Source organism: Ictalurus punctatus, chromosome 23 (assembly GCF_001660625.3).
Source record: "Ictalurus punctatus breed USDA103 chromosome 23, Coco_2.0, whole genome shotgun sequence".
Lineage (NCBI taxonomy): Eukaryota > Metazoa > Chordata > Actinopteri > Siluriformes > Ictaluridae > Ictalurus > Ictalurus punctatus.
Genome location: NC_030438.2, coordinates 19586375 through 19609258, shown reverse-complemented (window position 1 = coordinate 19609258; position 22884 = coordinate 19586375). Strand labels below are relative to the sequence as shown.

Sequence of the window (22884 nt, the reverse complement as noted above, 5' to 3'; positions counted from 1 at the left end):
ATACCTGCCCCTCAATCACTAAAAACTAAAATCCACGGCTGTAGCTTTAACTTTCTCAGAAGTGACTCACACACACACACACACACACACACACACACACACACACACCCTCCACATTGCTCGCTAAACGGTCATCAGTGCCTTCACTGGAGATGGAAATTCCTCATCACTGCACATAAAACAAAACAAAACCCAACACAACCAGAGGAAGCCGGGAAACGCTGCGTTTACATTTCTCTGTTTACTGACGTGATCGAGTTTCCCTGCTCGGTGTTTTAATTACACTCAGTGAGGACGGGAACAACGCGACAACCTTCACAACATCACAGGATGTGCTCACGGCGTCGCGTTCTCAGAGCACGACACGAAACGCGGTACATCGGCGCGATGACGTCGAGGAGCGAGGGATCGGCCCGGTATCACGCTCAGGAGACACGCTACTAAGAGCAGAAATGTCACAGCCGCGTGTGTGTGTGTGTGTTTACGACATCCCTTCCATTTCCAACACACACTCTTCACACACTCGGTCCGAAACAGCAAGCATAAAGAAAGCGCCATCAGCAAACCTGGACCAAACAGGAAGTGACCTTCCCGTTCCAGAGTGTAACTAACACTTCTACGTGACCAAACATCATGTGTGTGTGTGTGTGTGTGTGTGTGTGTGTGTGTGTGTGTGTTGAGGGGGGGGCAAAAATACGAACAACATTAAAGGTGCGGTCAGTGATCTTGCCCGAGCTAGCTATTCTCAAACTCCCAGTCCACACAAGCCAAGCCCCTCCCTTCCGCGTTCCCTCCAAAGCCACGGGGATGGTTTAAATCCCGCAGCGCCGGTTTTACCGTGACGGGACGCGTGGTTCATCATCAGCGTCGGCATCATCTTTCACGCGGGAAAATCGAATCGGGATGAGAGCGTCGACCACAACATTACTAACGTGAGACTGGGGGAAAGGGGGCGGAGTTTCCAGCTCAAAACGCCTACATGACTGTCTATCGTTCCAGATTTCAATGCCGATTAGCTCACCTGCAGGTCGACCAAACTTTCCGTGACTGTAGACGCTGTTCATTCTGATTATACTGATGATTGGACACATCAGACGGGTCGAGTCACCGAACGAACAAAAGCACCGAGCCGAAATCGCAGACGTTCACGTAGACGGGAAAAGATCGGCTAAAAGAACGGATGACCCTGAAATACGAGTTATGAGCAGGACGACCTGGTCACGGCTCTGGTTCTAATAAACAGGGTGCGTTTTGGACAAACACACACTCACAAATACACACACACACACACACACACACACACACACTCTCCCTCTCTCTCTCTTTGAGGTCAAGATTTGCATCTGTGTTCTGCTCAAACACAACCCAACCCCCAGAAGAAGGACGCCGGGGAATTCGAGGGAAATGCACGGGTTTATCAGAGCAACACAAATCTTTCCGGCCGAGCGACAGACGAATACATTTACAGAAAAAAAACAAAAAAAAAACAAACAACACGAACAGAGGAAAAATCAGCGTCCGCGCACGAGCCGAGGAGAGAAGATCCGTACGAGCAGAACGTGCGCGGTTTTGTGTTGTTGTTGTTGTTGTTGTCCAGAGAGACAGAGATAATGAGAGCGCATTCCCGAGGCCGGGCGTATCGTCGTGTCTTTCTCCTTCTCTTTCTTTCACGCAGACACGCAGGAACAGATGGCTTTATAAACAACAACATCCATTTTTACCCTGTGTGTTTCTTATATCAATCCCATACAGAACTCCGTAATGAGAATCAGGGGTCATGGCGCTTCTCCAGGTGCAGCGTGTTGAACTGAACTGTGGTGTGTTTGACCCCTCTGAGTTTTGGGGGGGGTTGGGGGTTAGTGTATTGGGCAGGTCGAACCCAAATGACCTTCGGGTGAGGGTTACAGGCAGTAATGTCAGTCTGATTGGCTACAGTGATATTGGGGTTCTGATTGGTTACAGAGATATTGGGGCTCTGATTGGTTACAGTGATATTGGGGCTCTGATTGGTTACAGAGATATTGGGGTTCTGATTGGTTACAGTGATATTGGGGCTCTGATTGGTTACAGAGATATTGGGGTTCTGATTGGGTACAGTGATATTGGGGTTCTGATTGGGTACAGTGATATTGGGGTTCTGATTGGTTACAGTGATATTGGGGCTCTGATTGGTTACAGTGATATTCGGGGTTCTGATTGGTTACAGTGATATTGGGGCTCTGATTGGTTACAGAGATATTCGGGGTTCTGATTGGTTGCAGTGATATTAGGGGTGGGAACAAAGCCAAGACACCAGCACAGCTAAACGCTGAATTGTTAACCAAATCCTTGAGTGTTCTGCGGGGCAGAAAGGAGTTTTATTTAGGGGTCGTGGAGGTTACGTAGACTCGTCGCAAGATCAAACCCCACCCTCCGCCCACGTCTCCAGGAATCTGATTACGGCGATGAGATGGCGCACTCTTAAAGCCGTGTGAAATCCCTCTGAGCCTCTGACAGTCGGTGACGGGACGAGGAGAAAATTACACGCTTCGCCGGTGCAGAGCCGTATCGGATGAAAGCGAGCTTTCGCTAATCACCTCGCCCTCTGAGCACTGGAGTGAGGCATGATGGGATACAGGGGGGCAGGGGGGAGGGGGACACCTGTCAGCCTGCTCTGATCATTATTAGACTGGAAAACCCCTTCGCATAGTCTTCATATCTAACACGGGCACGTCACCACCGGCCAAATACCCTCCCGTCTGTCTGTCTGTCTGTCTGTCTGTCTGTCTGCCTGCCTGTCTGCCTGCCTCAGGTGCTTGTCTCTTTCTCACACACACACACACACACTCACATTTCAAATCTGACTCACCGTGTCACCTTGTGGAAAGTTTAGAAACGTGAGCGTCACACAGCTGCACACACTCATAGAAACGGGACTGCCGCACCTCCTTCACGCCCTCGAGGCACGTTCCCTCCTCACTCAACACCGTCTGTTTACTCTAACGTTACCGTGAGAAAGACGGAGGCACACGGAGCCGAGGATCACGCAACAAATCAGCAAAACAAAAGACGCTACGGTGTACACGGTGTACAGTACGCTCCAGGCGACTCGGCAAGCGTCTGCGGTTAAACGGCATGGAGGGCAAAAATACTTCCCAAATATCCACCATCTCCTTTTCTCCTTTTCTTAAAGCCTTTCCAAGGAAGACTCACACACACACACACACACACACACACGCTTGGACATTACATTAGACATGAGCGTTAGACATTAGCAGTTGGGCGACAGGACAAAAAAATAGGCTTTATAAAATGATAAACGTCAAGACGTCAGATCTATGATTAAAGCAGTTTTCTCACGTTTCATTTTTGTCGAGCGGCCACGTCAGCTGTAAACACACACGCACGCGCACACACACACACACACACACACACACACACACACACACACATAGGAACAGGTGTCCTGAGAACTCGAAAGGAATAACACACACATACACATAACATCTGTCTGATCTCTCACGGAGATTAGACAAGCCCCGAGAGTGAAATGACTACAGCGGGACTAAAAGCACGTACGTGACACGAAAGCGTCCTTTCTGCAACATCTGAACTGAGATATTCTCAATTGTTCGCAAAAAAGTCTGCGTTTGGGTGATGTTCAGTGCTGAATATGGCGATGTGTACCGTACACCTCTTCATTCAGACAGCGCTGTGATTTAAAGCGCACCTATTGTGGATTTGAAGAGTTTTAAAGGTCTCATACGATAGATTTACACGCATCCGAGGTCAAAAAACACTTTAACGCGCTCGTCGTTTAAACCGCGGCGTCACCTTTTTTCTCCGCAGTGTCACAAACGACTCGTTAAACGACCCGTTCTAAAGGATCCGTTCTAAACTCCTCCTTTCAGAGAGCATACTCTGCTCTGATTGGTCAGTCTGTTGTGATTGGTCTACAGCCGTTTCAGAAAGGAAACGCCCACTACCGTAACGAGTTTCAGACGAGAGGCGGGGGGGGCTTTTTGTTACGGACCTACGTAGGTTAGTACAGGAAGTGAGTCTGGAATCACTAACGACTCGATTCAGCCGTTCAGAATCGGTTCCTTCTTTCAGGAGCCGCTAACTCTTTCATTTTTGAAACTTTTGCTTTGAAACGTTTTTACGTTCACAAACAGCTCTATAACACGCTAGATGAACGGCAATATCTGAAAAACTCTAATAGGTGCACTTTAAAGGCGAGGAACGGCGCAGCGGTGTTTAAAAAGTAAAGTCAGTGGAAGCACTGATTCAGATGTTTACCGGCGCTGGGAAGCGAGTCGGACTCGAGTGTGTGGAAAGATAAAAGCCGCTCGAGCTGCTCCACCTCGGGTCACGGCTCTAAATGTGGGTTATTGTGAGTGTGTGTGTGTGTGTGTGTGTGTGTGTGTGTGTGTGAGAGCGCTTCACGCCTGACTGCCATCCAGTTACCCATAATCTAGTGCTCATTTCCAGATGACGCTATTACACACCATCAGCTTTCTCTTTCCCAAAGGAGCGAGGGATCTTCAGAGGGTCAGTGTGTGTGTGTGTGTGTGTGTGTGTGTGTGTTGGAGTGAACATGCCAGTAGTTTAACAAGCGTGTAATTTCCCTTTGAGTGAATGATGAAAGTACAGGGGCGGGATTTCCTGCAGTGATGGAAGTCCTTCTCGTCGTATCAGACAGTGTGGTGTGAAACAGCGTGATGAGGGGGCGGGTTCCTCCATCAGTACGGAGTAACACGGCGCGCGGTGCGATTACAGGAAACTAATCCTCGAGGGGCGGTGTGATGATGCGGAGTGAGTCACTGTTCCCACCCTGAAGTGTACTCTCTCACTATAACGGCACGTCTTGAAGTGATTTAATCCTTTCGCACCAACTGTGTACGTTTTATCCGTTTATAGCTACGTTTAATCTTGCGGAACGTTCACGTCGTGAAGATAACGGAAAACTTTACAGCGTTACCTCCGACACTGGAGACTCCTTCCATAATTGTTAACACGACATCTCCTTACAGATCAACGATTACGCACGGGTTGTTTTATTTTTTGATCATTTTTTTGCTCCGATTGCCTACCTGTCCACAACCGCGCCTGACGATTAGCCTCGGAATGTGTGACAGCGAGGGTGATGAGTCACGCTGAGGTTTACACCAAACTCAACACGCACCGAAGAGTGCTCTTATTGAGTTTAATAAGGAACGACAATGCAGGTTTATTACCTGCGGCACAGCCGGTCATGCTCCGCCCACATTTACACCAGTTTATAACACAATCAGTACAGAATCTAAATCACTATGACAACTGACCGCGACTGCTCGGCCGACACCGAGAGAAACCCCCACGCCTCAGTCTGATCCGAGATGGACGATAAAAACAGGGTGTAAGTTTGGGCCTATTTCAGGTTTTTCAGTGTGGTGCAATTCCTCCCTATGACACACACACACACGCACACACACGCACACACGCACGCACGCACGGCCAAAACCAGGCACGCAGCCCAGCTCAAATATAGCACACTGCTAATAATTCACTCGGACAGAAGCGAAAATGCAGCATGATGTGCATCAGCACCGCGCAATTACACTCATACTGTACCGTAAATAATTACTGCAGCGTTCACCTGAGATTCCCTTCGTTTTTTAACTGAAGACCATTACGATCTTTAATGCTTTACCACGCGTACAATTTAGCTACAAGGCGCAAAAAAAGGTCACGAGTTCACACCACGTTCCCGAGTCACGTGATCACCTTCATCACCTGACCGAACCCGAGATCCGGCAGGACACGCGAGCGATCTGGGACGGCGACGCCACGCTGTTCCTTCTATAACGTTCCCAATTTTATTTATTTTTAATCCCGTCTGTTATTTCCGTTTCTGTGATGCACCTGGTCGCTTCACGCGTTTTCTCTGATGGGACAGCGCATTCGGACGGGACTAGAAATCCCCGATGCTTTTCCTTTCTCCACGTGAACCTGATCCCGTCCGAATAAGGCTTGAGCCTCGTGTTTTTATTTTTAAACATAATTTCTAAACACGCGATCGCAATTTCACTTCTTGCGCACGTCAAAAAGTGTTTGTTCTTTAAAAAAAAAAAAAACTAGAATCACGTTACATATAAAATCTTAATTATTTACACCGATAAGGTTTCATCGCTAAGTCCCCCGAAACGTGGCGCGTCATTCAACGCGTTTGCGTAATTTCCACCGAAATAGCAAGTCAGGGCGGGACATATCGAGCGGCTCCTCCTTCTTTTAAAATACCCGATTAGCTTTCCTCGCAGCCCGGCCTAACGGTCCATACCACGGAAGAATACCTGTCCCGAATACCTGCTTCGTCCATGCGAATAAATCCACGCCAAATTTCCTCCTTAACCCACGACTTCGGCAAGGTCGGGGGCGGGACACTTCCGATCCTACACGGCACGTGATTGGACGGAAAAACCTGACGGGACGCTGAAGTGCAGAACGATGTCATCGAAACCTGCCGATCCGTATCGGTGGTAGAGACGGACCGTACATTTCAAACACACACACACACATACATATATATATATATATATATACACATCTTTTAAACGTGAATTCTGTCGCCGTTCTGAAGCGCACGGGCGTATACAGAACCTTCGGGCCGACGTATTCGCACCGAAAACCACGAAACGTCCATTCTGATTTCATTAGGGGAGTATTTCACGTCCGGGCGTATTGTACACACTTCAAAAGAGAGAAAACGTGACGGTCGTGCAGTTTATCACTGTTAATGATGCACATTCGTTAAATAATAATAATAATAATAATAATAATAATAATAATAATAATAAAGTCTTCACTGTACTGATGATCTTATTGAAAATAAAGTGTTCCTGTTAGGTTGCATCTATATATATATATATATATATATATATATATATATATATATATATATATATATAAACTTCCCAGGAGTCTGGGAGTGTGTTAGAACTTTAGGTGATGGGTAAGCAGTGAGGATTTGACCCTCTGAGGCAGATTTTGTACCTGTTTTCTCCCTTGGTGTTGGAAGGTGGAGGGAGCAGGATGGTCTGGTTCTCCTCCATTTCCACCACACACTTGGTGCTCAGCTCAATCTCTGCAAGCACAATACACTCCAGCGTTAGGTGGGGGAGAGAAAAAAAGTTCTCCAACTTTGCTCAGGAGGAGATATTTGACTTTATATTCCACTGAAAAGCTGTTGCAAAGGTTTACAAACGCCTTAAAGTGACACCAGAAAACACAAGAACTAACAAGTTACTGCACTGCTCTTCCCTGCGCCATGAGTCAATATGATGCAGCATTAAAGTCGCGCTGAGGAGCACATTCAAAGCATTTAATTCCATCTAGGAGGTGTAAGAAGGGTTGAAAATTCAGATTTGATCCCCGACTCACCCCTGCGGTTCATGGGCCGGACTCGGACAGCGACTTTTACCTTCGTATCCGACATTTTAATCCACTTTTCTGTCTGTGTGTCTCAGTGACCTATGGGAGAGCTAGCCGTAATGTAATGTGAATCTGAAGAATAACGCAAAGAAAAGTCGCCTCGGAGTCTCCAGGAGCAGAAAAACAATGTCTGAAGACAACAAAAAGGTGTTAAAAAACCCCTTTAAAACCATCCCTGTCCTTCCCGAGGAACAACTCATCAAAACTCCAACATAATTGCCCAGCTTTTTCCTCAGCCTAGCTATCCAGGGCTAGGAAGACCCCGCTGTCGGGCTGCGTCCTCAACGCCTCCCTGACGCCCTCTGGAGTGCCCCTAGATAGGGTGTGACACAAATACATTCCGCGCGCTACGAAGCACACTCAAGCGTCCAATACCGAGCCGTTTGGGATTCGGCCTCGGAATCCAGCCTGGGTCAGCATCCCGACCGCCATCTTCCGCTCGGAAGCAGTTCGTGAGTGGGAGATTAATCTCTCCACTGACTCCTGACTTGTAAACTACGTTATTAACTTGTTATTACACAAAAACGCGAAATAAACTAGAAAGAAACAGCCTTCAAATAAGCGCAGACACACACGACGTCCTGACAAGAGGAGGAAAAAAAATCAGTGGGAGAAAACTGGGGCTGTATTCCAAACGGCGGCGCACTGGACGCGGAGTGCACTGCGTAGCGTGTTTAAATCATTACTTCATGTCTTATTACAGTGCACTTATACAGGAAGGAGGGAGGGATTTGGGACTCGGCCAAGCTTTAGGGCGATTCAGCGGGAAGTTTAACTCTTAAGCAGATTTAGCTACTCAAAACAATACAATAATAATAATAATAATAACAATAACAACAACAACCAAATTAAATGAATAAATTAATAATAATAATTAGTACACATCATTAATGATAATAATAATCAACTCAGTATGCTTTTTTTATTATTAAATAATAAAATAATTCTCTCACACTGGACAAATGTAAACATTGTGAATGTTCAATAATTTATGTGTTTAATGTGAAATTAAATTATTAATTCGAGTCTCCAGGTGTTAATAATATTTTAAGTGTTATTTTTTTTATTGTTTTATGTTTCGTAACCAATAGTAACCATCACAGAAATTCTAATGGTTTCCACGACAATAAATACCATAAATACCATTACAAAGCATCAGCTAACCATTAAAACCATTACCGTTAACTCTAGACATAACATGCCACCAATAGAAGGTGACAGTAGAGACGCACAGGGACCGTTAGAGTTTCCATTAAAACCAATTCAATTCCCATTATAACCATTAAAACCACTGCAAATTATATGAGGGTTTCTGTTGTTTTGGGTTTTTTTCCAGCAGGGATATGTCTTGTGTTATTTTATTATTTCATGCAGCACACGTGGTATAAAGTGAGTTGTTTTAAAATCTGCTTTTATCAGTCAATAAGCAGTAAGGGGAGACTTTTATTTTTTTCTGTGCCGAGTCGATACGACACCGAGACATCGATATCGCAATGTTTTTAACATCATCATACACTTTTCCAGGAATCGTGGCTTTCATCAGATGTGTGTGACTTAATAACTGCATTAATATTTTGATTCTTCTTCTTCTTCTTCTTATTATTATTATTATACCCTGTAATGAGTTAATATCTATTTTATACCCCTTGTTTATTTATTTATTTCCTCAAAATAAAACATTTGAAAAAGTATCTTTGTAAATTTTGACATATTACTTCAAAATACTTTCTCTGTTTTGATATTTACAGCTTCATTTAAATTATTTTATTTTATTATATATATATAATTGAATTGAATTCTATCATTGTGTACTTTTGCCTCCTTATGCTAATTTAGGTATTTATATTTTCTTCATCTTTGAATATAAAGATCCAAAAATTGTAATGAATGAAATGTGATAGATTGGGAGAGACTGAGTGCAAAAGATTTACTCCGAGTCAATAGGAGCTGTTTTTTTTTTAATCACACTTAGAAAGATCGTTTAATTGTACTGAGGGTATGTAAACGTTTGCACTGGACTGTGTGGATGATTTGCATTTTCGCTGGTTAGTTCGGGCGACACGTGTCCATAGGAGCCTGTGAGTGTGAGTTTGTTAAATAGTCGGTGATGTGTGTGTAATAAATAAATAATAACGCAGCACAAACGACAAATCTTTGAAAAATTTGTAACAAGATTACAAATGGACACTGTAATTATTCTGGGGATTTTCCGATGCTGAATTTGATCTGAGATGACCAGCGATCTCATGTACATACAACCTTCTGACATCACGGTTACGATTTTTCACGTTTTATCGCCGTATAAGTCCTCGGGGTCGGTCGTGTACGTCTTGACGGTGTGATCTCCGGCATCCAGGACGATCAGCGTGTCCTCGTCGGTCGCCACTAATCCCGCCGGACGCACCAGCCCTTCTCTAACGAGTGGAATTAACTCTGGTGCTTTGTGGACGTCTCCCAGACTCCACACGCTTCCCTGCTGCACATCAGCTACGATTAACTCGCCGTTTCTGTTAAAAGTTATGGACGAGACGCTCAGCCCCGGCAGGTGCGGACTGAAACCGTCCAGCTGCCCGAGGAGGACGAAATCGCTGCTGAACACCTTCAACCGCGTCATCGTGGCGTCTTCCTTGGGACGTTCCCCAGTCTGGAGATGTTCCACCACTACGACGCGTCCAGACGCTCTACAGCAAGCGACAGCTCGTGGAGTCTTTAGATCTTCCAGCATCAGCTTCTTTACCAAAACCACGCCACGTTCGAAGTCCATGACGACCTGCCAAAGTGTCCCGGCTTCTGCGTCCGTCACTAGGATGTTCCCCGAGAGGTCCACGTCAACACCCCAAGGCAGCTGAAACAGGTCTGAGACGGTGGCCACAGGACTTCCTGTCAATGAGAACACCTTGACCGAACGATCTCCTGCATCCGTCACGACAACATGGCCGCCGGGAGTAACAGCAACATCTAACGGATGGCAGATTTGAAAGCTGTCGTGACCGTAGCGCCCGAAACTACGCAAGAACTGACCACGACAACCGAACACGCTCACTCTCTCGTGCCCTCCATGTACCACCAGGACATCCTGTGTCGTTCTGGACACAGCCACACCAGTTGGGTTGATGAGTGGACCCCATCCTCCGAAGATGCCATGTAGGCGCATGACCCCTGACCCCAGATCTCCCTCCCGATCCCGGGGCTTTTTTTTGGGGAAATACGAACAGATCATATCCTGAAGGTCAACGAGGACCTGGCATTCGTAGGTGCCACCTTGATCGCATTGCTTCCTGCAGAAAGGGCACTCCAGACGGTGTGACACGGCGTGAGACAGGGCACAGACGCACCCCAGACAGATCACGTGACCGCAGGGCAGGTTGCGTGGTCTTCGAGCTCTCGGTTCGGACGAAAACGTCTCAAAACACACTTTGCACTCGAGCAGATCGGAGTAGATCTCATCCAGGATCTCCTCAGCTCCTCTGGCTCCTCTGGTGCGAGGCGTGAAGGCCTCAGACATCCTGCACGTCTCCTCGGAGGTCTTTCACTTCCTGTACAGGCCAGAGACAGATAGAGAGAGAGACTGAGACAGAGAGACCAAGAGATTTACAGACGATCCATGTTTTCCAACAGGCCGCTGGGTCACGTGACTCAGGCAGAACGATGTGTGTTTGCTGCCCTCTAGTGGTGAAGGGTGTAATAACAATAACGACCTACATATGAATATTTACAATGAACACACGAACAACGACGATGAGGATTTATTTGATAAATATGTTTTTAACGTTGACACGTCCATCTATTTTCTCTTTGGTTGACGGCGTCCTACATTACCCACAATGCCGTTCGACTACCTGCTGAAAGCGGTGCAGGAATTATCCCTCGCTTCATTGCTTAAAAAAAGTCATTTATTATTCATTTATTTTCTAACAAGATCCTTGAAAATGATGAATTGACTGTTCACGTGATTTTTCTACAAATGAAGTTTATTTCAAACGATTCTTTTACATCATTTTATTTTTTACACATGCGTAATTTATTTCCATGTAATTTTTCCACAATTTTCTAACACAATTCATGTATTTTCACGTGATTATTATTATTATTATTATTATTTTACACATGCATATGTCCACAATTTTTAAACTTGACACATTTTCATACACACAAAAATGATTTATTCTGACTTGGGATTTAAAAATTGGACTCCTGGTTGAATTCCATGTGATTTTCTCCACTTCATTCCCTCCAGGATATTCTTCCACGCGGTTCATTTGGTTTCACGTGTGATTTTTTCCCCCCATAAATGATTACGGCTTTTTAAAAAATCCATCAATCAGATTTTTATTTTTGGCAAATAATTCACATTCAAATACGAGTCTGGACACCGACACACATCACAGGTAGAAGTTTGTTTTTAATCGGAAACTCTCCAAATAATCACAGATCTACGTCATTACACAATTACACAGGTAGCGGCGTGGAAATCCCGTACAAACATTTAAAAGATATTAGGAAGTTATCAGGAATATTGAAATGTGCAGGCAGCTTGTGTTTACGAAATGTGTAGAGCTTTTCTCCGCCTGCTTTCTGCTCCGTCAGAGTGGGGGATTGCTCCACGTGGCTTGGCGAAGATGGTGAACGATGGAAGTGTCAAAAAAGTGCATTCTCAAACTCAAATAAAATTTAATGAGCGTAAAAAGAAGAAGAAGAAAAGAAAAAAAAAAAAACTCTGTACACCTACTGGTTAAATTCAAAAAGGAACTAACTGAAAAATATTTCGCAGGTATCGTTGGTAAGTTATCGTCCGTGAACCCAGGGACCGAGCCGTGTTCACAGTCTGCACCCGAGTCATTGACGTCAGTTTGATTTCAGCGGCGTGTTAAAGTCCTATACGGCTGATAATTCAATTAAACGCTAACGATGACGACGCACGATCACGTTCTGTGGATCAGCTGATCAAACATAATTTAAGTCGAAGTTGTAGTGACGTGTCGTTTTGTACGAACGAATCGGCTCTCCGAATCGACTCGCCTTGTCGAGTGATGTTATCTCGTTCGTTAGAATGCAGAGTACGATTCCATTAAACGATTTCAGCCGTAGTTACTCAAAAGAGCGACCGGCGCTAGAGTAAACATCCTAAACTTTGACTGGCCTCCAAATGTTTTATTTTTTTTTTTAATATTTAAAAAACTGCTGAGCTGAATCAAATAATATGATTCACTTCGAGCCCTTCACTCCATCAAAAAGTTTAAAAATACAGTAATATTCTATTAAATAGGCGAAATCTGAAGGCAAGATCAGGTGTGTTACACTCGATTAAGGCGGCGTCCTCTGATAATATTGTGAACCATTCTAAATTTGATAACAACAACAACATCAGCATATTCCTAAACAACCTTGGACAGATTAGGCATGTTCTTAAAAACATTGAAAATGTAACGTGGAAAGTGTGTGTGCGCGAAAATTTTAATATTAAACGTTCATATCATTATAACTACGTCACAATTTACAATATTATGAATTATCATCAATAGAAATTTGTTCTAAACCCCCCCCCCCCCCCCCCCAAAAAAAATTTCAGATGGCCGTCCTTAAATCTGAACGGAGCACGCAGGGTGGCGGCGATAATTTAAAGATTGTCGTCGGGTGAAAGAAATAAAAATACAAATAAAAATAGGAATGATCTATTAAACACTCTGACAATCGTACACATCAATGCCTCATTAACATCAACTATACATATATATATATAAAAATGGAATATTATTAGGCTATGTGTCCGATATGTTATATGTGTCAGATATGAAACACACACACACACACACACACACACACTCATGCAGGCACATGTGTGTTAGAGGCTTCAAGAAAGAACAGAAATGTGGATACTGGCTTCAGTGGTCTGGAGGTAATGGATACGAGTTAGCAGCGATCTTCATCATTATCATTATCATCATCAAACATAGAAGCAGAACCGAAACGGTCTGATCAGTCGATGCTAAAACAAAGTGCTTGAACCGTGTGCTCTACTCTAGGCGTGTGCCGATAATCATACGATCGTACTATATTATCAAACTGTGATATTCAAAAGTGTTATGACCAGAACAAAAAATTTCTCTCTTTTTTAATGAAGGTTAAAAGCGTAGACAAAAATCGTTTATGGTTCGGGACATACCGCGACATCCTGTCATCTACAGCATAAACCTGAGCCAAACCATGTTTACCGACATGGTAATTCGGTATAGCCCCACCCTTTCCTCTAAGCCCCGCCTCCTAATACTTAAGGACTGTTCTGGAACGCTGGGCGTGAATATGGATTATAGTGGTAAAGTTTTGGAGTTAAACAGCCGTCTGTGGCTTGTTTGTTAGCAAATATTTGTGATATTATCGTAAACTGTGATACCTTTTTAAAATGGTGATCGTATGGAAATGTAAATATATCGGCACACACCGCACCACGCCTACGCCTACACCTACGTGTGTCTGTTGTTATCTTCGACACAGGAGACACAGAGACAATACTGCAATGGGAAAAAAATATCGAAGAATTTCTCCAGTGAACATGAACAGTGCGGATTTTCACCCTGTCATGTCTGTAGCGCCACCTGGTGGCTCAACACTGGCCAAACCCAGGACCAAAGACACGGCCGTGTCGTCCTGATACGCGCGTTCCCTCCAACCTCTGGAGCGCCGTTTGTGCAAAAGGTTGACTTTCTGTCCCATCATCCTTCTCTTCATCCCTCCTCGGTTCCTGCAGGAGCGAGTGTGTGGAGAGGGTCATTATTTCTCCACTCCGTTGATGGGTTTGTCGTTTCCGGAAGCTTTCCCTCTCCTCCTGGTGGTGGGAGGCGCCTCCGAGTCCGACCCTAATCGTCAGATTAAGAGCAAAATCAATCCCCTTTATGGAAAAGCACTTATTTCTGCATCGTCAAACCACAGATATCGTGAATATTTATCAGTCACTCAGTGAGTTAATCTGTGAGACAGTGAATGAGTAATTTCAGTCATTCAGTGAGTAAATTAGTGAGTCAATCAGTAACTGAATCAGTCAGTCAGTGTGTCACTCCATGATCCAGTCAGTTCATGAATCCATGAACAAGTAATTTCAGTCAGTGAGTGAATATGTTAATGACTGAGTGAGTGAATCAAGCAGTAAGTGAGCGAGTCATGAGTTAGTCAGTGAGTGTCAGTGACTCAGTGAGTGAATCAGTCTGTAGAGGAGTGAATCACTCTGAGTTGATCAGACTGAGTGTCAATGAAAGAGTAAGTCAATCAGTGCGTGAATCATTCAATGACTCACTTCATTTCAATGAATCAATGACCAATTGATTCACTGAGTCAACTGGTCATAATACACTTTGAGATCCCCACTGAGGGTATTATCAACATTTTGAATAGAATTAAGAGGATGCTTTTACACACTCTGCCTTGGGAATTTCTCTCGCTCACCTTTCACACACACGTCGTCTCCGGTCTCGGTGTAAACGCTGTCTTCACACTCTGACAAACACTACAAGAAACGCCAGCGTAAAACATTAACAAGACACACAGCAATCCTAAAAAGCTACAGCATGCCTGTTTGTTTGTTTGTGTGTGTGTGTGTACTGGGGCTTCACAATTCCCCAGACAAAAATCATAAAAATATCCTAAGTAGCAGCATTCTGATTCCTCTGAAAAGATTTTATCTTAAATAATATATAGTAGTGGACCACATGAACGCTACACCGATTTCCAAACAGGAAGCGATGCGGTGAGTTCCTGTTGAACCGGACTGACCTTCTCTCTGGGCCCGTAAGTCTCGGCATACCACACCATCCCGTACAGGCAGAGGAACGTGATGAAGGCCTGCACACATGGAAGCGTCTCTGAGTTTGTGTGCATTGTGTGTGAAGATCAAATATTAAATCGCTCTGAAGAGACGGAAAAATAGATTTTTCTCTCACCACACACAGGAGCCACAGAATGACGTAGAGGATCTGAGTCTTGGAGAACAAGTCCTGTCCGAATTTAACACACGCTAAAGCCTCGAGGAAAGCAATGGCTCTGAAGGAAGGACAAACAAACCAATTAATAAAAATAAGAAACCAATGAATAAAAAAAATTAAATGTATCAAGGAACTGGGACTATGCGTTTCTGGCTAGATGCGAGCCAATAGTCTATTTCATTTACCATTATCATTTCATCTTACTCGGTCAATGAATCAGGAAGTCAGTCAACAGGTGAGTCACTGAGTCATTTAGTCAATCGGTCCGCCAATGTCTGAGTGTCAGCCTGTCAGTTAATCATTCAGTCAGAGAGTCAGTCTGAGTGTCATTCAATATGTCAGTCAATTGGTGAGTGAGTCTTTCAGGGAGTCAGTCAATAAGTGATTCAGTGAATGAGTCAGTGGGTAAAATGGCTCGTGTGCCAGTTCACTTGGTGGTTCAGTAAAAAGCTGCAGGGCAAACACGTCAGCAGTGAGACAGGGAAACCAGGTTTGCACCCTCAGTGCCGAGGATGGTTTTACATGTTTGTTTGTTTTTTTTTTTATTGTTTTTTTTTTGTTTGTTTTTTTACACAAAATAACGTAACGCTTCATTCGTTTAAAAAGTTTCGAAATAGTTTCTAATACTTTATAACTCAACCTCACAGCAAGCGAAGCATCAGCTTCAGTCTAACCGTGCGCAAGCCTGAAGCAATCAGAAACATCCAGGCCCGTGTTTCATCTGCTGTTTCCATGAGCTCTAAACCACTGAAGCTACAGAAGCGGTGTGCGACCTCCATCAGTTAACATCTACTACAGCTCAGCGCTAAATTCTGCATCCTACCCAACCACAAGCCACAGTGTTAACTTTAACTGGTAATTGTACACTCTCAAACACACACACACATGCACGAGCACCCTCACAAACACACGACACCATGTTTCTTATCTGTTTACTATCAGTCGAGGGCCAGAGGGAAGGAAAACATGAAAAGGTGAACAACATAGGAACAAGTATTTCAGCTTGATGTAACTGATAAAGAGATGTAAAGTGTGTGAGTGTGTGTGTGTTCGACGTACCCAAACACCCAGCACTGCGTTCCGACTCGTTTACACTGTGTATCTGTGAGATAGGCGTAGTACTGCCTAGGAAACACAAAGAGAGGTGGAATGAACTATTTTTGAAATGTATATTCTGCCAATGTTATTGAATGAGGCATGTACAGGTAAACAACAACAACAACAACAACAACAACAAGACTAATTTCACAAGGAAATTAAAAAGACAGTAAAAGAAAATAAGAGTCAAGTAGGGAAATAATATTCGCTGCAATAATAATACTCTAAATAATAGAGAAACAACAGAAAAACAATAATGAGAGTAAATAAAAACAGAAGAAATAACAACAAATCATAAGTGTGTAAATATACCTTTTCAAAATTCATTAAAAGTCATTTATTATACAAACAAAGTTGACTGAAATTAGAATTAGTTGTACATCTCGTTTTCTTAAGCATAGAGTAATGTAACTGGGGAAAAACAAACAAACCACGGTGGAGGGTGTGTAGTAGTGGTGTGTGTATGTAGTAGTGGGTGTAGTAGTAGTAGTAGTAGTAGTAGTAGTAGTAGTAGTAGTGTGTATGTAGTAGTGGGTGTAGTAGTAGTAGTAGTGTGTATCTAGTAAAGCCGGAGCTCACCTCACAGTGGGGGCGGTGATGACACCGATGAAGAGGATGCGACCCCAGCTCAGAACGTGGCATGCTGGGAAAACAAAGATGTGCTTCAGGAAGAAGGTGTTCAGCTCCGTCAACTGACAACGACACAGAGGAGAGAAACACTGACTGTGAAATCACACACGCACACACACACAGTGTACAGACCATACACACACACCTAATTATATATCCATCTGTCTGTTCATCCACTATCCATCATTCCATTCATCTATCCATATGGCTACTTATCTGACCATTCCTCTATCAACCTCTCAATCCATCTGTCACCCATCTAACAATCCATCCATATATCTAACTATCCATTCATCTCTGTCCAGCTACCTGACTGTCTGCCCATACACCTCTGTACTTGTCTATCCATCCCTCCATTTATCTATGCATCCATTCATCTGAATATCTTTGTATTTGTTCACCCATCCATCCACATCTAACCATCCATCTATGAACATCTATCCATATAATCTATCCATCTATCCAACATATAATAATAAAACATCACATTTTCTCCGTTAGGAGAAATGACTAACCTTCTACAGTATCAGAAGGCGTGGCTGTTTCACATATTTCTATTACATTTAAATTCAGCCCGTGTTCTGATCCATGTAAATTCTCTGTTCGGATTCGTTTGCACGTGCTGAAGGAGGTGCTGAGGGCGAGAGGACGCAGAGGTGAAGCTCTACAGGCGCTCATTTACATTAACAAGTGTGTCTGGGGGCTTCATTACCATCTAATCAGCCTCTCAGGAGAGATCACTCTCACACACACACACACACACTCTCTCTCTCTCTCTGCTGCTGCTCCCTCTCTCCCATCAAAGCTGTGTAATTACTACTTAAGAATCCCAGAGAGAATGAGCAAAGAGACCGTGAGAGTGAGACAGGACAGCTGTTTCACGAGACCGTAAGAGTGAGACAGCCATCACTGTCCCCAAAATACTCCTTGCCCCTTTAAGCGTTCACAGTGTGTGTGGGCTTGTAGGAAGGTAACACACTTGAGTCTCACCTGCCAGATGATCATGAACAGGTAAACTCCAGTTACTCTCTGGAAGGAGGATTTGGGGTCGAACCAGCTTACGTAGATCCAACTGGCCGGGGTGAACTGCAGCACAGCACGCTTGATCTTCCCCGTGGTGGTGTGGATGTCCCTACGCAACACACACACACACCCATGATTAAATTCAAATCAAGCAGGTTTTTAATTGTCATTACCAGAGATATATATATATATATATATATATATATATATATATATATATATATATATATATATATATAAAACTCGTATGCAAAACTCAATAATAAAAACTCAAACAACACATTAAAATTTGTGAGTGATAGTTTTTATTTGGCCTCTAGAGGCCGCTCCCGTACTGTATAATGACAGTGGACCCTTCTCAGCCACTCCTATTTGTGTGGATCATTGCCTAATGATGTCTAATGAACACTGTCCCTGTGACGTCTCATCTGTGATGTTAATGTAAAGTGTCCTGGATCGACTATCGTACTATCAACATGAAGGTTCCACTGAAAGGTCACATAACCAGACATGCAAACTGTCTCTCTGATCCTAACCTCTGTAAAGGCAGTGAGACACTTTGCAACTCAAATGTCACGTCTGAACGACCGTAGTGCTAAAACTTAGTGTCTCACGTCATTTTGGGTTACTATTAGCCATCATCCATTTACATATCGCTAATCGCTGAGGAAAAAGAACCAATGTTATAATTTGTACTTCAAGCGCATTTTTTTTTTTTTTTTTTTACAGCATTTGTGTTTCGACACGACGTTTTACAGATGTGGTGTGCGAACGCACTTAATGCTGGCCCAGTGGTACGTGCGCATCTCCAGGAAGCGGCACACAGTCATGCCGAGCCAGATCCCTCCGCCGTTACAGAGCAGGATGTCCAGGATCACCTGATCCCACCAGCACTCCGCAAAGTTGGGCAGGAGGTGCATGAAGAAGAGCTGCGGAGAAAAGAAACACATTTCCTGTATTTTAGTACTGTTTAACACATTTTACTGGTTTATACAGGTGAAACTGCGCACCTGTATCACAAGAGCACAGCACAAAGGTAGAAATGTGTTAAGACTGTGTTTTTAATCTGGTAATTTGGTGTCTGTTTCCAGGGTACTGGCTGTATAGAGCCATAGTCATGCCATAGCTTGAGAAAGAGCGAACATCATCAAATAATGAAACTTTATAAAAGCCAAGAGAGATGGAATCCTTGTGGAATAGCACGGTGCTGCTCTGTAGTCTTACTTCTGAAACATATTCACAGAAGTAGTACAAAGGATTTTCAGAAAAGCCTCTTAAAAGCGAACAATAAAACCCAGTGTAAGAAATGTAGGTCAGAGAAAAACATTACAGAAGATTTATTACTCGTTATGGCCTACTCGTTAAGAACATTTTGTATGCATCACTCTGCAGAGCGCAACACGTGAATCAATTTATTACAGCACAGTCATTCAGGGCTCTAGGAGGAGCTGTACCTCAGTGAGCTCCCACGTGATGCTGATGGTCCAGCAGAGACCATAGCTGCGGATCAGCAGGGCCTTCATGCCCCAACCCCAGAAATGGCTGAACGCGAAGATGTCGAAATGACTCAGGATTCGCTCCCACGTGATCACATGACAGTTCACAGCATACTCCTGATATTTTTTAAAAAGGTGAGCCAGCCAGGAGGGATAAAAGTGAGATATAAGACAACAGAAAAGCAAATATCTATTACACAAAGGTATCATGATATCTCAATAAAGGTCTAATATTATAATAAATCAATACACACGGCTGACACGTATACAATACCATGATGTCAGCCTCCCGCTTGGCGTAACGGAGGTTTGGGTCCAGCCAGTACATGAGCCCCTTCACCTGCTCCCAGTTCAAGAATATGATGAAAACCAGGAACAGGAAGTAGAGCACGCTCAAACCTGTCAGCCAATCACAAGACCAGCTTTAGTCTGTCCATTAAAGGCGGTTATTTTACAATGCCGCAAAATAACTACATACAAGTACATCTAGGAGCTCTATGGCTCAGGCTCATGTTTGAGAACTAAACATAAAGAGTACAGTCTGGATAATGTACACTAACTTGATCACGTGACATTTCAACACATACTACTCCTGCAAAAAAACATTTTTTTAAAATGGTGAGCCAGCCAGGAGGGACTAATATAGCAAGACTGCTTACCAAACACTATTCGCCATATTGCTGGGTGTGGTCTTGTAAACGGACCTGAGCAGGAAGAAAGCAGGGGTCATGCTTCCAAACTTTAGATATAACTAGATATTTCCATAGTGGAAGGTTCTTACCGTTTGGGAAGGCAAGGACACTGATAACTGAGAAAAAGAAGATAATGACTAGAAGTCCTACACGCAGATTGCTGTCTTGATTCTCATCATCTCTGTAAACAAAACAAGATATTCAAACAAAATTAGCTATTGTCAACACCATACAGGACCGTACGTCCTGTATTTATCCACAGGCTATTATTAAGCGGTACACAGTTTGGGATGCTTAGCTAGCTAGCTAGCTATCCCCACTTGCTACATGTGATGTACAATTCTGATGTATTAGTTAGAAAGTCAATATGACATTTAGAACGCATCAAATATAACAGATACTACTTTGCTAAATACTGCGGGCATCGAATAAATTCCTCGGTTGAAAACTGTTAATGGAAAATATAATGATGCAGGTAGTCACAGCTAACTCTGTAGTGTATACCGCATTCCACAATGCAATGCGGCCATTTCATTTTTCAATATAACAGCTGGAAAAGACGGTGAAGAAGGTAACAGTGGCATCAACTATACATTATAGTTTTACCTCAGTATAGCTAAAATATCTGACAATTATTAATAACAACGGTCAATTACTCTAATAATCCTCCAGATTTTTTTTATTACTTGTAACAAACAAGATGAATGTTAGCAAATTAATCCTTAGTAAAAAAAAATATATTTTCACTCAATCTTTATTTGATACAAAACCTGAGACTTGCTAGCTGCTTATGCTAATTGTGCCATTAGTGTATTTACATTGTACTACTCACAAATTAAGTTTTTTTTTTTGTCTGTTTTTTGTTTTTTTTAGATTTTTGGCTGCTTTAAATCTTTTTGTTTCTTCCGACACGTCACTAAGTTAGCTCCGAGTGTTAACATAGAGTCACGGTAATTGTGGAAATCCTGAGCCGAAAAAAAAAAAGTTCCCTGAGGTAATTCTCTGAAGCCGCGCTTACAGGAGAATGTGAATGGCAAGTAGTCACGTGACCGCGCAGCTGCCTATACCCTACTATTAGCCCTCGAATGTCGAATATTTATAATACGGAAGTAACAATAACGCACAGAATACCCGGATGTACACCATCTTATAGCACGCGCTAGTCTGCGTCACAGATGCGCAAAAGGTCTTCCTGTATCTTATGCGGGCGCGTGCATAGCACTCGTGCACGCGGTTTAAAATATATATATGTTATATAAAACGGTCACTTAAAAAAAAATCAATCACATACATAAATAACGGACGCTGGTGTTGTACGCTACAGCGGCCATTTTTATTGTCATTTAGCATCCTTGCTATCTCGAGGCTTTACACACTGACTCACCTCGTAAAGGCGAAGTACATGAGGCTGAGCACGGTGCAGGTCAGCAGGGTGATGGTGTGAGGTTTGTAGAAGAACTCGATGGTGATGTCTTCCACCTGCTGCTCGTTGATCATACGGAAATGTGTGCGATAACGGCCATCGTTCTTGCTCAGAGTGCGGGACCTGTACATGGACGCCGCCATTACTCGAGCAAAGAAACCCCCCTCCTCTCTCTTTCTCTCACTCTCTCTATGACCAACGCGGATCTCCGACTCGAGTCCAAATCTCTTCCTGTTGAACGGGAAGTGCACTAGATAGGATGGAAGCTACTCTCATGGCCTGTGTACTTAAATAAAGTGAACCTAAAACACGATGAATGGATCACAGTTCCAAAAACACAAAAGTGAGAAACACTTCAGTCGTGGAACGAATAAAAGATGGCATGGCAACTCTGCTACCATTGGTGTGTGGTGCGTGTGAATGGTAGAAGGAGTCAGGGCTGTGTCTCAAATCGAGCTCTATCTAGGGTGTGTTTCGCGTGCTTGCACACTATGTAGTAAATCCTAGAACACCAGCTAGCACGCGAGCGCTCAGTGGACGTGGTCGTTAACTTTTCGCTTAGAGGTTAGCATGATGCTATTATGAACAAGCAGTCAAAATTGACGTAAAATTACCCTGCTTTTAATGACAATACATTTTTATTATTACCGACCGACATAAGAAATGTAGTTCACAATGTAAAAGCACGAATAGGTGAAAGTAGTGTTGTAAATAAAGTAAAATTAAATAAAAATGAGAATTTTCTATTCAGAATTAGCCATTATGCTAGGTCTGTGAAACCTTTCATTGGCAAAACACACACACACACACACACAGGTGGGTTATGTTCACCATGTTTAATGAGGGAATTTAATTTAAACTTCATATAATATAAAATAAACGCCCCCTCTTTCATTGTCTTCACAACTTAAATAAAACATTTCCTGTCAGCTCCATTACAGTGGTGATGTTTCTCAAAATGGCGGAGCCTCCATGGACCGTTCACTAAGTGGCTGATGTAAAGTGTCATTTTAGTTGAAACTTAAGCTTTTTCTAAGTCATATTAGCAACACATCTGAAGAAAATGCTGATATTCCTGAGAGTTTTATCTATATATTTTT

At 43.3% G+C, this 22884-nt stretch overlaps 3 protein-coding genes across 6 annotated transcripts in view; all 3 read right to left on the bottom strand.

Annotated features, from left to right (window-relative positions):
• Nucleotides 1-8095, bottom strand: part of kif13a (kinesin family member 13A) — a 34132-nt gene extending 26037 nt beyond the window's left edge. For all 4 annotated transcript variants that reach the window (XM_053674776.1, XM_053674778.1, XM_053674777.1 and 1 more), the window contains exons 1-2: nt 7399-8095; nt 7012-7102 (exon numbers count right to left, since the gene is read on the bottom strand). In XM_053674776.1, coding sequence (XP_053530751.1) covers nt 7012-7102; nt 7399-7453 — 146 coding nt within the window. In that variant the 5' untranslated portion in view covers nt 7454-8095. The remainder of the gene's footprint in view (nt 1-7011; nt 7103-7398) is intronic.
• Nucleotides 8096-9600: 1505 nt separating this feature from the next.
• LOC108256162 (E3 ubiquitin-protein ligase NHLRC1) lies at nt 9601-11066 on the bottom strand. Its single transcript, XM_017452742.3, has one exon. The coding sequence runs from the start codon at nt 10952-10954 to the stop codon at nt 9734-9736; it is 1221 nt and encodes a 406-aa protein (XP_017308231.1). The 5' UTR covers nt 10955-11066; the 3' UTR covers nt 9601-9733.
• Nucleotides 11067-11833: 767 nt separating this feature from the next.
• ptdss1a (phosphatidylserine synthase 1a) lies at nt 11834-22189 on the bottom strand. The gene is made up of 13 exons (XM_017452908.3): nt 21746-22189; nt 20451-20542; nt 20329-20373; nt 19944-20068; nt 19628-19786; nt 18951-19102; nt 18141-18282; nt 17100-17212; nt 16482-16547; nt 15381-15480; nt 15214-15282; nt 14887-14947; nt 11834-14303 (listed from the first exon to the last, which is right to left on the bottom strand). The coding sequence occupies exons 1-13, from the start codon at nt 21925-21927 to the stop codon at nt 14218-14220; spliced, it is 1392 nt and encodes a 463-aa protein (XP_017308397.1). The 5' UTR covers nt 21928-22189; the 3' UTR covers nt 11834-14217.
• Between the last annotated feature and the right edge of the window lie 695 nt (nt 22190-22884).